Here is a 15,414-nt window from a genome sequence, read left to right as displayed (position 1 = left end):
TATAAATATTGCAAAAATGACATAATCATTATCATAATGATGCTACATTTCATACCATGTAATGATATAATCATTATTCTAATGATATCAAAATTTTGTTATTTTTATAATATTTTAAAATTTTTACTATATTTAAAATTTACTATTGAAATTTTGCTAGATGCATAAAGAGCCTTATTTTTGTTTCATACTCTACCGTAGAATTCTCAATCCACTGAATTCAATATTTGTTTTTCCCCAAATGAACAGGATATGCATTTAATTCTTTAAATTTTAGTTTTCCTTTTGCGGCAGTATTGTGAACTAAAAATCACATTTAATATGTGAAAAGATGAGGACCACAACGACAACAAACATACTAAGCAACAATAGTATACAAGAAAAACACCGGCGTTGAAAACGACAATAAGTACAAAACCGACATGAACTGGAGAAAAAGACAAAAACTTAAGAAACAACGTAAAAAAACATAAAAAAAATAAAATAAAATAAAGAAGCCAGCTTGTTTCCCCGAAAAAAATAAGAAATAATAATAAAGCGAGAGCGACATAATCATCAATTCAAGCGTCACTCAATGAATTTCAGTATTTCAACATAAAGAATAGAAAAAGAAAACATCAAAAAACAAATTAGAAAAGAGAAGAAAGAATCTTTTTTAAATAGATGGCCGGCCGGAAGACGTTGGCGCTTTACCGCTTTTGCCCTTGAATTTTTGTGTGAATCACAAGTTGGCCCTTGAGCCTTTTTTTTTTTTTTTTAATAATGAAAACCTGTTGAACTTTTAATTGCTACTATTCCTTCTTCATAGTTCTATTTAATAAATTATTACAGAGCCATTCTCAATCTATAAATGATTTTAAATTTAGAAAGAAACACCTTACTATACTTGACATGATGTCCTCAATTGTTGTTTAATTTCAATCTTTTCCTACAAACGAGATATTTAGTGTGTACGAAGGTATTTTTGTCTAAATTTTAAGAGTCGTCATCCATTTAGGAATACTCTGCAACACTTTGTTAAATTCAATTTGTAATTTACCAAAGTTAAAGTTAAAGAGCAACTTGTCAATCCTAAAAAAGTTCAGGTCAGATTTGCAATAATTGTAGACAAAATTGTACACTTAAGTGCCTTAATTCAGCACTGTAGAATTGCGGATGACTTTCTTTCTTATTACAAGATATTTTGATCAAGAACAAATAGACTTATCTTTTACAAAGGAGAGATCTACTTTTCACATTTACAAAACCGAATTATCGAGCTGTAATTGGATTAGTAATTTGGACAACTTCCTCTGCTTCTAAGGTGTAAGTCCAAGACGCCTCCACCAATGTCTCGGAAAAAGGCTGAGTAAGAACAGACAGACTAAACACAACTTCCCCCATGCTTGGCCTCTCTGTTGACCTCTCCTCAGTACAAGCCTTTGCCAATGTTAATAAGCTCAGAGCCCCATCAATGGGGTACGAACTCTCCAACTTCGGATCCATCCATTTCCTCACATTCTCACCTCTCTTCTCTTCAACTTCCAACACTTCTCTAGCCTCTTTCCACAGCATCACAATCTCACCCGTATTCTCTTTTGTCACCAAGGCTTTCCTTCCCGAGAGCAGCTCCAACAACACAATCCCAAAAGCAAAAACATCGACTTTAGGCGTCGTGGAGTTAGCAGCCGGCATTGCCATGGAGAAATTGGCTATCTTGGCCTTGAACTTTGTGTCAAGAAGTATGTTGCTTGTTCTGATGTCCCTGTGCACAATGCTCGGTTGAGTGTGTTCATGCAAGTACTGAAGACCATTCGCAACGTCTAGTGCAATGTGAAGTCTTTGATTCCAAGTTAGAAATCCCATAGAGCTTGAAGAAGTTGGAGATTTGGAGTGTAGCCATTTGTCTAGTGAACCATTTTCGGTATATTCATATACCAAGAAGAAGTTTCCTTCACTGTTTGAAGAGATCCCGAGCAAGTTCACAAGATTTCCATGGTTTACTTTTTGTAGAATTTGTAGCTCCTCTTTGATGTCTTCTTTTGCCTTTTTCACTGCTAAAACTTTCCCATCAATCATGGCCTTGTATACTGATCCTCCAACCCTGCAGAGTTCATCGAGATTCATTGTGCCCTCCATAATTGTTTGGATGTCATACACTATTGGCTTCCCTAGATAGCCTGACACCCCTGGAAGAAGCTTATCCTGTTTGGCCTGAACCTCAAACTTTTCAGTTTTAGAAAGCTTCTTCATTCGGACCAAATCACTGGACTCTAGAGAGGAATCATTGCGGTTGAAAAGCTTCATTTTCTCATACAAACCAACAGTGTAAACAAGGAAAGTTGCTAAGAAGCAAAGAAGAGCACCTGCTGAGCTTATAACTGTGATGAGAATCCACCGATGTTTGAATGCACTTTTTCTATTGGAGGGATGAGGTTGGGAGAGTGCTGGCAACCGCGGCACGGGGATGAGCAATGGAGACCCCACTGCATCGGTGAAGTTCCGGTAGTTATTTTCGTTTATGATGTCAACTTCCGACGTGTTAAACTTGGTGCTAACTTGAAATATGTCATCCGTTGGCTGCCAAACATAAGTGATAAGATGCTTGATACCTTTTTCCGTTTGGGATTTTGAAGGGCATCCACAGAACAATGGAAAGATCACTTTGGTGCCAATCTTCAAGAGGTTTGGATTCAGACTGGGATTAGTAACCAACACAACGTGCCAATCAGTGAGATTCTCAAAGAAGTAGCGTGAAACTATGAAATAGCTATCGCCCATCTTGATTTCATAGCTGATGTTGGCGAAATAGTGGCTCCCGTTGCAGCTGCAGGTAACAGGCACTAGCAAGAGTTGACCCGGAATCAGCTTGGTAGTCTCAGTAACAAGATTACTAGCTTCTGAAATCAATGAACTCTTGACCCCAAATAGATCAGATATACTTTTCAGATCCATAAAATCTGGCTCCTGAGCAAAGTAAGCGACGTAAGTGTCACAGGAGGCGCCTTGGTTAGCAGAACATGAGAAGTTTGTGCCTGTGGTGGGTGTGGATGGTGACTGAGCTGAAATTTGGGTGACGAAGAAAAGAAGTAGAAGACAAAATGTACAAGTGAAGAGGAAGGACATTTCCATTTTGGTGCGAGATTCGATGTCTAGGTATGAAGTAGTTATGTCATATAAACTCAGTGAAGGAAAGTTAAACTGTAGATTCTCACTAAAAGTTGAAGAAACAGCTGAAAAGCATTGTAAGAAGCTTTGGTTTCATATAAAATACTGACCTTTTGAGACAACACCCTTAAAAAGGGACTTTTCGTCTCTTTCTCTGTTCTCTTGATGATTCTCCCCTAGTTTTTTGCTCAGCCATTTAAAGAAATCAAGTTTAAAATGTGGGGCAGTTTCATCATACGTCATGTCTGCTGATTGCATTCACATTCAAAACAGAATCTGTCAAAGTCATAGGATTAGTTTAAAACTAAAATCAAAAGTAGGGACGGCAAGAAGCAAGAAGATGTCATATTTATTGCAGATACAAAGTCAATATTCCCGAGAATATTTTAACATGATTGCTGAGAATATTCTGACACTTGGTACTAAAATATAATATCCAACGTAGAAGCAGCTAAAGAGTTGTCAGCAGCAAGGGCGTACAACTTACTACCAAAATCTCAAGTGCAGGCGCTCAAAATGCTCATACGTTGGACTTTTGAATAAATCCAATATTGTGTAATCTATACGTATAAAAAATTGAGGACAAATGCAACTAGACAAAAACAAAAGGCAGTTTGAACGGATGATTAGCCATCAAATTAAAATCAAATTCAAAAGTGCCTAATAGAGAGAGATTAAATATATATATATATATATATATATATAAAATAAGAGCGGGGTTCATTTCTCTTTCTAGTGTTTATTCCATTAGAAAGTGAAATGAGAATTAATTCATTTCCTTTTCTATTGTTTACTCAATTTAGGAATAGGAAACTTAGGAATTCTTTCAATACAATTAGTGAAATGTCATTTTACGTAACAAAAAAATGGTGAGACACAACGGAGGGTTCAATATTAATTTCCGAACTTGACTGGAGTACACAAGTAAATTGGTGTTTATTCCTATTATCCGAGAAACCTCCGAGGAGGTGTTAGCTTTGGCATTTTTCTTCTCTCATTCCCTACGTTTTGTGGGTGTCGTAGAATTATTATTCCTACTTTTATAAGTGAACACATGACCGGATAGAAAGAGAAAACACTCCTCATTTTTCTTTCCCATTGATGTGAAATAACAATTACCATGTGCCCTTAATACAGAGTTACTGTTTGATCCTAAAATCCGGAGATAGGCAAGCCATTCAATAGCACATTATCAAGATAACTTTAACTACACCCATACTCTCTCTATCTTCAAATCAAATAGAAATCTCAGTTCACTTGTATTCAACATAAGACGAAAACAGAGAAAAATGCTTGAACCACAGAAAAGACAAACTTCTTTCATTTCTCTTTAAAGCAAAATTTGTTATTAATTGCAAAAAAAAAAAAAAAAAAAAAAAGGGTATACAGATAGTAATGCTTGAATCCAAAATCTTACGTTGCTTTGTCTTACTAAATCCAGTTGAAGCTCTACTCAGCAGTTGGTGTAAAGCTGTTGGAGTAAATGTTGTAAACTTTAGTGAGATCCGCCGAGCTCACTGTCCATATGTGGCCGCGCAACCGGAGCGGGAGGACATCATTTATTTCCTCACAACTCTCTTCCACAGCAGCAGCTTCTCTTCGCTTGCCTTCCTTCCAAAGACTCTTTACAAGCAGCTCCTTTGTGGCGGCATCCGGCAACAAGTTTAAGTTCCTCAAGTCTTCAAAAACTCTCCACGCAAGAGAAGCTCTTTCACACTTGCAATAAGCTTGGATTAGCACTTTATACATATACGCATCTGGCTCAACTCCACTCTGCTTAACCATTCCAAAGAGTCTCTGCACCGTTTTGATGTCCCCGTTCAGCGCAAAATGATGCATCAGTCCTGAAAACGTCTGAATATCGGGGCATATCCCTTGCAAAATCATCTCTTCGAGTTCATCCATTGCATCTGAATTCCTCCCACACTTGGTCAGTGTCCGCAAAAGCGAGGAATACAAAAGCATCATGTTGAAATTCGATATTGGACCACATAAATCTCTATGCTCATGAAAGACCTTCAGAGCAGCATCAGCATTCTTTGAGACACCGTAGAAGTCGATGATTAACCGGATGGTACAGAAGGGCAATCTCATGCCTTCCTTCCTTATTTTGGACATGAGTTCATCAACCAATTCAGCACACCCGTGGCGAGCTAAAAGAGTCATTGTCCTTTGCACTGTGTAAATATCATGAGTAAATCCTGGTTGACAAGCAGCCCAGCAGAAGAATTTCCAAGCCGTTTCTGGCGAATTGAAATTCCTAAGAATCTTGCAAAACAACCGACTAGTCCACACAAACTTTGCATCCTCTAACGCCGACACCTCCTCCGGGCTCCATTTTTGCAAGGCAGTTGCCAAAGCTCTCGGGTCTAACCAACGCTTCAACCGAACCCCAACACCATCACCTCCAGAAGCCTGGACACCATCATCATAGTTGTCGTCGTAGTCATCGTCGTAGTTATCATCACCACAATACTCTACGGTCTTGATCCGTTCGTCAGGCAGCATTTCCTCGAGAAATTCCTGAGTCTCCTGTACAAATCCCACCTCCTTCATTCGTTCCAACGACAAACGCATTGCTCGACCCGGCAGTATTCCGTCAACCTTCATTTCCTCAAGCAAAGTCTGGACTTTATCAAACTGTTTGACACCAGTAAACCCTTCCACCAAAAGAGAATACTGGTTCAAAGTGCGCTTGATCCTCATCAATGGCAAAATACCGAAAACCTCCATAGCCGAATTGAGCTTCCCTGAATTCACAAGGTGCTCGATCATTATTGTGTAGGTTCTGCAATTGGGAATTGCCCCTTCATCAATCATCCTGTAAAAAATCTGAATTGCCTCCGAATCATTGCCCCTGTGCGCATACAGGCGCATGGCAACGTTATAAGACTCGGTGCATACTCGATCGCTCGCGCGTCGATACTCGCCCCACGCCTGCAGGACAGAGTCGAGGTCCCCAGCTGCAGCATGCCACTGCATGAGATTCATGAAGCTGACGCGCACGTTCCCGAACCTTCCGGCATTGATGGCATTGATCAAGGACTTGAGTTCTCCGCTTCTGCGGGACCTGGCGAGGACCGCAGCCAACGAGTGTAGGGTGTTCTGGTTATGCGAAAACTGCGGGACCGTTTCGAGGGCTTCGACAAGGGAGAGAGCAGAGTCCGCGGATGGAGCCGATCGGAGGGCATGAGTAACGACGAAAGAGTCGAGCAGACAGTCGATTAACGCAGCGGAAAGCGAGCTCGGTGGGGTGGAACGGAGCGCAAGACGAATGGAATCGATGTGTTTGGCACGGTAGAGGTAGTGTGAGACCTTATTCGGAAAAGGGTCACGAGCGTAACAGCGAGTTTGGTGAGTTAAGCTTTTGATCAGGCTTATGTTACGGAGGAGTTGCTTATTACAACGCATTTGGAATTAAATAAGCAAACGCATTTGGAATTAACTGAGTGAAGTGAGTCTCATAGACAAAACATCAAACATCTGGTGTGCAATAAAACATAACATAGAAAAAAGAACTCAGTTATTTTGGGTGTTCGGAGGGAATCTAACTTCCTTAATCCGCCATTACAATGTAAGAACGGCTCTAGGATTTCGGAAAGAAAATCGATTGAACCTGAAACAAGAAGAACAAATCTGTGTTTATGGGAAGCAGTGCTTACAGAGAAAATGAAATGGCCATGAGTGACCTTTGCTTTATTGGAAGTCTTCAAGGGTAGTGAACACCGGGATATACGGCCCAAAAAGTTAAATGGGCCTCACGGACGTCATTAGACCCGTTTCCTGTCTGGAGCAAAAAAGCGTGAAAATTAGACAAATTACAAAATTTTACGTATTAAATGCATTTAGCACTAGAAGAAAATTAAGAGAGAAAAATAGAATGTTATAAGGGATTGGACTTCCATATTAAAAAGTCAAATTGTTAAATGGAGTGATCTAATGTGTTTATAAGTTCGTGGTTGTTGTTTTATTTAATTGATGTGGGACTCAATCGGGTTTGTTTTTACCCTTGACATGATATGCATATTCATATGTTTATGTTGTTGGGAAACATGAACATTAAGAAAAATGGGATGCTACTATTCTCGACCCCAATGCCCATGATCTTGAACCTGACCTTGGCATCGTTACCGGAACACAACCCCGATCCCAGTCTAGATATTCGGCCCAAGTGTCGGTCTGGTGATGATCTATGTCCCTAATCTGACCCTGATCTCGATCTCAGCCCTCGACCCCGATCTCAAATCCTGACTCTATTGGATTTTGAAGTATTATTTTAAGTTAAATCAAACCATACTGTTTAAATATCACAATGCATATTGTATTATTAGTTTTCAATTTCGTTTTAAATTGTACGATGCATACAAGTTTCTGAATATTGTATTACTACTCTGAATATTGTATTACTTTTAAATAATACGATTACAGATAGTACATATTGCTCAATTAGAATGATTATAAAGAAGCGTACATTGCATGAAGTTGCATGAGAGAAACAATTCAATTTTAGTAAAAGGGTTCACATATTAATTTGAACGAACTTGGTTTAGTTCCGACCATCAAGATTCAAGAGCGCCCCTTGAACTTTGCCCTCCTGCAGTATTGTTGTTCGCCGATTCCCAGGTGAGTGCATCGCTCAAAGTTCTCGAGAGAAACTGCACAATCTCATCCATTGGTGGGCGAGCTTCGGGATTTTTCTCCAAGCAACTATCAATAATTCTGACCACAAAAGTGGCAAACTCAGAAGGATATTTCCCTTGCATTGATGGATCCATAAACTGCCTCAAACTGTCTTTCCCTTCATCAGCAATCACTTCACTCAATCCATCAGAAAAAAAGTTCCTATTCTCTTCACACAACACAGAAATCTCTTTCCCAGTGAGCATTTCAAGCAATAGAACCCCAAATGCATAGACATCAAGCTTTGAAGAGACCAACCCATTTTGCAAATACTCAGGAGCTAAGTAACCAATTGTCCCTACTATGTGACTTGTCAAAGAAAAATCACCTTCTTTCGCTTGTGTTGCTCTCATTTGACCGAAGTTCGCAATCTTAGCCCTGAAATCGCTGTCGAGAAATATATTACTGCTGTTTATGTCCTTGTGAACATGAGAAGGATTGGTGAAGCTGTGAAGATAATTCAGCCCTGTGGCCACGTCTATAGCGATCTGAATTCTCTGCGTCCAATTCAGAAATTTCCCATCATTGAAGATCCAGTCACTCAAGGGTCCATTGGAAGCATACTCATAAACAAGATACCAATATCCCTCGTTGAAACAAACTCCAGAGAGGCGAATTAGATTGAAGTGGTTTATCTTCTGAAGTAAATTGATCTCTTTTCGAACATCTCCATCCACTTTCTTGACGGCTGCCAAATTCCCCTCAATTTGGCCGCGGTAAACAGATCCTTCAATCAAACAACTAGAGCTGAAATCATCAGTTGCCAGCTTTAACTCCTCAAACTTGTAAACTTTAAAGGGTTGAGCTATATCCGATATGCTATCTAAGAACTCTCGAATTTCTTTCTGAACCTTTCCACTTGCCTCAGAGGTTTTCGTGACAAGAACCGAATCGCTTTTCTTCGTGCTTCTGCGGAAAACATTGCAGAAGACAAAGGTGCCTAAGACTAACAGAAGAGCACTTCCTCCAATAGCACCAAGCAGGGCATAAAGCCAAGTTCTCTTTGATTTTGAGGAAGAACTGGGAGGCAATGGTGCTGGCGGCGGCGGGGGCAGAGACGGTGAAGACAGCGGCGGCTTTATGGTTTGAGAGTTTGACGGTGTCGGTGGGGTTTTAAGAGGAACCAATATAGTAGTAGACGGATATATAGTGTTGTCTAGGTCGGAAAGAAGATTTGTTTTCAGAAGCAATTCATTATCTACACTAAAAGCTTCACTAATTTTTGAATCATCATCATCAGCATCAGTTAAGTAGCTCATTAGATAGTTGACTCCCACATCAGCTTGGTTCTTTGTGGGACAAGCACATCTAAGAGGAACTACTATTCTTTGACCAGTTTCAAGCTCCAAAGGAGGAGGATTACCGGTTTGATTGGCAAAAGCCTGGCATGTCGTCAGGCCTTGGAAGGTGTTATTTGCAAGAGCCAAATAAGTGTCGCCTGACTTGATAATATAAGACGCGTTTCTTTGATAGAACTCACCAGAACACGAGCAGTTGACCGGAACAAACACCAAGTCGTTTGTTTCAAACGTCGAATTCTTCGAAACCGAATTGATCTTGGAGACCTCAGAAGGGTCAGCAGATAAAAGATGAGAGATGGCAATAACGGTGTTGTAAGGAGGAGTTGATCTGAAAGTGAGGTAAGCTTGGCAACTTCTGTTGACGCCATTGCAAAAGTAGCCAAGAGCAGAGCTTTCGTTGTGCTTGCTGTCACAATCTGTGTTGTCCTCTCTTATGTATGGCTGTTGAGCAAAAGTGGAAGAAAAAAGACAAAAGGTTATGATCATGAAGATGGATTCATAGGGAAAAGGAAAACCCATTTTTGCTTGGAAGATCTAAAGTTGGAATTGGAATGTGAATTGAAGAATACATTTAGTGTTAGTGGAAGTTTTGGTGCATTTGAGACTGGCTTTTGTGAGGATTAGTGGCGTGATTATTGGTTTGGAAGAAGCGGTAATTGAGTGGAACCAAGAGGATTGGTTGGTTGACCTTATCTTCTTGGTCTCTCGTCTTCTGTTTAGTTTTGACCAACTCACCAAGTGTAGGAATTGTCTTATATATTCTGTATTTTCTTTTTTCTAATCATTTCTTTGTTTAATGAATTAAATTTTAACATTTTCTAAAAAGAAAAAAAGGAGAAGAAAAGAAGTAGATTTCAACATATAATCATAATTAGTTAGAATTTTAAGGGATTTTGAAGAACTAAATAAATAGAAATTATCCGTTTTACTATGAATTTTTGAATTAGTCCCTCCTGATCTTTTCTATTAAAATTTTTGTTAAAAACTAATAGAAAAAAAAAGAAATTTTGAAGATTTGAATAATTAGAATTTTCTTATCTTATTAATTGAATAAACTTCAGGTGTATTTATACACAGAAAACGTAAACCTGATCTTAAGAAAATTCCCAGATACTAGGAACTACTTTACATATTTCTAGGAATTAGTTTACAATAGAGCCTACAAAGTAGCACCGGTTATATCCATGATTCTAGGAACCTAACAATCCTCTAGATTCAGCTAGTTTGAATTTCAACACTCCACCTCAAATTAGGCGGTATATACTCATTATACCAAGGTTAGAACTTAGTTCCATGAAGTTAGGTCTGAAGAGAGACTTTGTAAGGATGTCCGCGACTTGGTGTTGTGATGGAACATAACTCAGTGATATGATGTTGCCTTCTATTTTCTCACTAATAAAGTGTCTGTCAATTTCCACGTGCTTCATTCTGTCATGATGGATGGGATTTTTGGCAATTGCTATGGCTGATTGGTTGTCACACATCATCTGGATTGGCCCTGAGATGCCAATTCTGAGTTCATCCAGTAGTCGTTTCAGCCATATTCTGTCACGCCCCCCAAACGGGGTGGGTGACGTGGAGCTCGATTAGGGATTAATAAAGCAGATTCCCAGATGAGCCCCACTCGACTGAGTTCATCCAGTAGTCGTTTCAGCCATATTCTGTCACGCCCCCCAAACGGGGTGGGTGACGTGGAGCTCGATTAGGGATTAATAAAGCAGATTCCCAGATGAGCCCCACTTGACTGAATTAAAATATAAATTAAATGACAGAATCCCGAGCCTCTGACACACATGGCTCCACCCCATAGGACATACAGTATCGTACATACATGCTCATGTAAATAATCATTACAACAGACATCAACCACAGTCTAGTTAATCCAAATATTACATAAGTTTACAGAATTCTCAATTCCTTACATTTATATCAGAGGATGCCCACAATCCTCACTTGATTCCAACAGTAGCAATCTTTCGCTACCTTGCACCGCTCCTAGAGTCTCCTGGGAGGGGTTTAATACATTTGAAATATAAAACGTGAGCGAAAGGCCCAGTAAGATATAATTTGAAATGACTTTAAAATAAATGAATAATAAGTGAGCGAGGAAATAAATAAAGGAATAAGTAAATAAAATAAGACATTCAGTCCCGACAGAATAGCCGGAACCTCACATCCTTTTTCTCAAAGGAAATATAACTGTAAATAACCGTTTTACAGGCTTCAGCAAGTAATTAGTACAAATTACTTACCTAACCAAGTGCCTCGCCTACCCGGACCGAGTTTCGGGTTCTGTCCCCGAGGATGCACTCTCCGCATCCTATCTAGGCTTACAGCAATAGACTCTTTTACCAGTTCACAAGATCTCTTTGCTTAAGAAATCATTCATTAATTTTTCTGAAATCATTTTTATGCCCCCCCGAACTACTCAAGCCGCGGGCCCCATGACTGGGCAAGCCATGAGGTTCCATGACTAAACAAGCCATGGTTTTCAAAGAGTTTTTCTTTCACAAACCAACCCCTTTCTTTAAAACATTTCCAAGGCCAAAATCTTTTGAAAACAGGCTCACAAGGAAAAGGGATAGAAATCCTACCTCGCACGATCAAACCTGGGACTAGCATTGCCTTTTCTGACTTCCGCTTTCTCAAGCCCCTTCAGTCTGAATCCTCAGCGATAACTGATGCAAAACAACGCTTTAGGATTAATTCTCACTCCTAAAGCAATCCAAATCTCAATTTCCAACCAAGATTTCCTATTAGTGTGCCCTAATCCATTTTCATGTTTCAAATTATCATTCCAAGGGTTTTCAATCCCAAATCAAGGATTCAAGATGCTAATCCGTTCATCTCAAGTCCCCAAATGAAGCTAATTTGGGTTCTCCTTGAAAACAGGGGTCAAAACAACATTTTCAGGCCAAACAGGGTCAAACCCCGTGTCAACCGGTCGACCGGTGACAGAGCAGTGCAACACTACCGGTCGATCGGTCAGCCTGCAATCTGGTCGACCGCATAGGTCGACCGGTTTCCATGTGATCCGGTCAACCGGACAGGTCGATCGGTGGAATCAGCTGTGCGAGAGAAGCGCGCAGAAATCAGTCCAAAACCTGCAAATCCAGTCCTAAATCAAAATATTTCAAAGGGAAACCACTAGATCTGGGTTCTAGGTCCTAAAACAAGTCCAAAAAACCCAAGATCTCCAATTTCTACTCTAGTTTTACTCAAAAACCATCAAAATCCGGTTTGAACCAAAAATAAGTTTTGAAATTCAAAAACTTGAGATTCAAGAGAGGTTCTTTCAGTAATCTTACCTCGAATCCTTCTCTTGACGTTGAAAACTTATTTAAATCTTTCCTCAGTTCAAGATCCGTTTGATTTGGGACAAAAATGAGAGAGAGAGAGAGTGAGAGAGAGCACGGGAGAGTGAGAGAGAGAGTGAGGGAGAGAGACGCACGAGAAAGGAAGGGAAAAAGAAAGGAAAAGGAAAAGGAAAGGAAAAAGGAAAAAGAAAAGAAAAGGAAAAGGAAAGAAAAGGACACGTGTACAATATTTTAAAACAATAGTCCAGAAATGCGCCCATACACACTTCTGGGTTAAAATAAATTACTAAGAATAATTTAAATACCTTGGAACTATTTCAACTCACACGTGTCAGAAACATTTATTAATTAATACTCAATTAATAATCCAGATTAGGCACAGTAATAATCTCAATTATCTTAATTAATCTCAATTAATTCTTCAGGGTGTTACATATTCCCTCGCAAATGCCCTGAGCTAAAGCCCTAAACTCAGCCTCGGCGCTGCTACGTGCTACCACTGGTTGCTTCTTACTGCGTCATGTCACCAAATTCCCCCAAACGTAGGAGCAGTACCCTGAAGTGGACTTTCGGTCACTTGGAGATCCTGGCCAATCTGCATCTGTGTAGATTTCTAAGAACCGATTGACTGTTTTCTTGAACAATAATCCCTTTCCTGGATCCCTTTTAAGATACCTGAGAATGCGAGTTACTGCCTCCATGTGATCTTTTGATGGATTGTTCAGGAATTGGCTAACACGGCTTACGGCAAAGCTTATATTCGGGCGAGTGTGAGTAAGATAAATCAGTCTTCCCACCAAACGTTGATATTGCCCTTTATCCATTGACATTTCTTTAGTCCGAGATTTTAATTTAGTGTTGGGATCCATAGGAGTTTCGGCTAGTCGGCACCCACTCATACCAGTTTCTTGTAGTAGATCTAACACATATTTGCGTTGAGAGACCGAAATTCCTTTGCTTGATCTTGCCACCTCCATTCCTAGGAAATATCTCAGAAGTCCTAAGTCCTTGATTTCGAATTTCCTGGAAAGTAGAGCCTTGAGTCTCCTCATCTCTTCTTCATGATTCCTGTGAGCACTATATCATCAACATAAACAATCAGGATTATCACCCTGTTGTCAGTAGAGCATTTGATAAACAGTGTATGGTTGGCCTGAGATTGAGAGTAGCTGTCGAGTTTTAGCACTTTTGTGAACCTATCAAACCATGCACGGGGCGATTGTTTGAGCCCGTATAGTGATTTTCTGAGCTTACATACCTTTCCCTTTGTTTGATCATTCTTAAACCCAGGAGGAATATCCATATATACTTCTTCGACTAAATCTCCGTTTAGGAATGCATTTTTCACATCTAATTGGAGCAGCGGCCAATCTTGATTCACGACAATTGATAACAAAACACGTACCATGTTAAATTTGGCTACAGGTGCAAATGTCTCCTGGTAGTCAATTCCGTATGACTGTGTGAACCCTTTTGCCACTAATTGAGCCTTGAATCGGTCGACACTTCCATATATTTTTTGTTTGACTGAAAAAATCCATTTGCATCCAACTGTGTGCTTCCCAGGCGGTAAAGGTATTAGAATCCAGGTTCCATTTTTTTCGAGTGCTCGGTACTCTTCCAAGGTTGCCGCTCGCCATTCAGGGACTTTTAGAGCTTCATGAACTGTTGCCGGGATCTGAAGTTTGTCGAGAGCTGTCACAAATGCTCTAAACTTCTGGGACATGTTTGCCTAGGTCACGTAGTTACCGATGGGATGCTGAGTGCATGACCGGACTCCCTTTCTTTATGCAATGGGCAGGTCTAAGTCTGAATTCTGATTTGCTGGTCTTTCTGTACATTCACCATCAATCTGCATACTAAGATCCACTTCACCTTGTGCTATCTCAGGGTTTCTTGAGCTCGAGATTGAGTCATGGTGTTGCTGACCTTGTTTAGGTACTCGTTTTCTCCTGGTAAAGACTTTTATGGCATCATTAGGAAGGGTGAGATGTTTGGGATATAGTGAATTGGTAGAGGAAGTACTTGGTGGAACAGATGTGTTTGGCTGAGGAGATGGACATGGACATAGTGGAGAACTTGATGGACTCAATGATGACATACTCGGATCAGGTAGGTTAGAGAGAGTAGGAGAGAGTGAGCCCGAATCAATGAAAGAAGTCCAGTCCCAATTTTGTGATTCACGTGTGCTATTCTCCCCCTGAAGCGTAAAATTGGAGAAGAAAGGCTTGTTTTCAAAAAAGGTGATGTCCATTGTATGGTAGAATTGATTGGGAGTAGTGTCCTAGAAGCATAAGATGTAATAGGATATTTATTATTTAATTAATAAAAGAGTTTATTCATCATTTTATGTGCATATATTTATGAATATTTTATGAATATCAAATGAAAATTTCGTGATTATTTATGTAACCTTAAACATAGTATGTAAGTGTTATATACGAGAGGATAGTGTTTAAGGATAATAATAAAAAATATTGTTCATAATGAATTTCATTAAAGTTCGGAATGTTTAATTAAAACATTATTAATACATGTCATTCCCATTTAGAATGGAACGGTGCTATCTGCATTGTTAATATGGTGAGATATTGAATGAGTGTATTTCGCATAATGAGATTGTGTGGAACAGGGATACAGACACAATATGAATTTCTAATAATTTCCGTTAAAGATAGAAATTCTAATTGAGTCTACCGATGGTCATATATAGAATGATCTTAATCCTGAGTTCTTAACAAACTCCTATTTATGGATTTATGTCTTTTGATTTACTCGGTACCTGAATCCTATTCCTTGTATTTTAGAGACATGATAAAATAGGTAGCCGGGAATGTTATTATACGAGATGGAATCTATTCGTTCTTGAGAAAGAAGTAGATAAATAATTCTCTTGAGTGTTGATTCAGTACTTGGATTAGTAAGAGTGCTCTGGTTCATGAATGTGTTTTATGAATCACTATCCATTA

General features: G+C 39.5%; 3 protein-coding genes across 5 annotated transcripts; all 3 read right to left on the bottom strand.

The window, feature by feature from the left end:
- Window positions 1-1,156: 1,156 nt before the first annotated feature.
- LOC21392501 (serine/threonine receptor-like kinase NFP) lies at window positions 1,157-3,417 on the bottom strand. Of its 3 annotated transcripts, none has more exons than XM_024167542.1 (2): window positions 3,258-3,417; window positions 1,157-3,014 (listed from the first exon to the last, which is right to left on the bottom strand). In XM_024167542.1, exons 1-2 carry the CDS (start codon window positions 3,403-3,405, stop codon window positions 1,252-1,254), a joined length of 1,911 nt encoding a protein of 636 aa, XP_024023310.1. In that variant the 5' UTR covers window positions 3,406-3,417; the 3' UTR covers window positions 1,157-1,251. The 3 variants fall into 3 exon arrangements, with proteins under 3 accessions (XP_024023310.1, XP_024023311.1, XP_010099339.1); XM_024167543.1 differs by having other exon boundaries at window positions 1,157-2,946; window positions 3,258-3,337; XM_010101037.2 differs by lacking the exon at window positions 3,258-3,417 and having other exon boundaries at window positions 1,157-3,122.
- LOC21392500 (pentatricopeptide repeat-containing protein At5g66631) lies at window positions 3,345-6,580 on the bottom strand. Its single transcript, XM_010101036.2, has 2 exons — window positions 4,565-6,580; window positions 3,345-3,423 (listed from the first exon to the last, which is right to left on the bottom strand). Exon 1 carries the CDS (start codon window positions 6,556-6,558, stop codon window positions 4,597-4,599), a length of 1,962 nt encoding a protein of 653 aa, XP_010099338.1. The 5' UTR covers window positions 6,559-6,580; the 3' UTR covers window positions 3,345-3,423; window positions 4,565-4,596.
- A 322-nt stretch (window positions 6,581-6,902) lies between these two features.
- LOC21392499 (lysM domain receptor-like kinase 4) lies at window positions 6,903-9,789 on the bottom strand. The gene is made up of 2 exons (XM_010101035.2): window positions 7,705-9,789; window positions 6,903-6,934 (listed from the first exon to the last, which is right to left on the bottom strand). Exon 1 carries the CDS (start codon window positions 9,645-9,647, stop codon window positions 7,707-7,709), a length of 1,941 nt encoding a protein of 646 aa, XP_010099337.1. The 5' UTR covers window positions 9,648-9,789; the 3' UTR covers window positions 6,903-6,934; window positions 7,705-7,706.
- Window positions 9,790-15,414: the final 5,625 nt, after the last annotated feature.

The sequence above is a fragment of the Morus notabilis genome, unplaced genomic scaffold, assembly GCF_000414095.1.
Source record: "Morus notabilis unplaced genomic scaffold, ASM41409v2 Scaffold452, whole genome shotgun sequence".
NCBI lineage: Eukaryota > Viridiplantae > Streptophyta > Magnoliopsida > Rosales > Moraceae > Morus > Morus notabilis.
The sequence above is the reverse complement of the archived record's forward strand: the minus strand, read 5'-3'. Positions and strand labels throughout refer to the sequence as shown.

Bases quoted from the DNA above. Each gene is read 5' to 3' on its own strand.
- LOC21392501 (XM_024167542.1), bottom strand. From the start codon at position 3,405: ATGCAATCAGCAGACATGACGTATGATGAAACTGCCCCACATTTTAAA. The intron at 3,015-3,257 runs GTCAGTATTTTA...CACCCACCACAG, and splicing joins TAAGGGTGTTGTCTCAAAAG to GCACAAACTTCTCATGTTCT.
- LOC21392500 (XM_010101036.2), bottom strand. From the start codon at position 6,558: ATGCGTTGTAATAAGCAACTCCTCCGTAACATAAGCCTGATCAAAAGC.
- LOC21392499 (XM_010101035.2), bottom strand. From the start codon at position 9,647: ATGGGTTTTCCTTTTCCCTATGAATCCATCTTCATGATCATAACCTTT.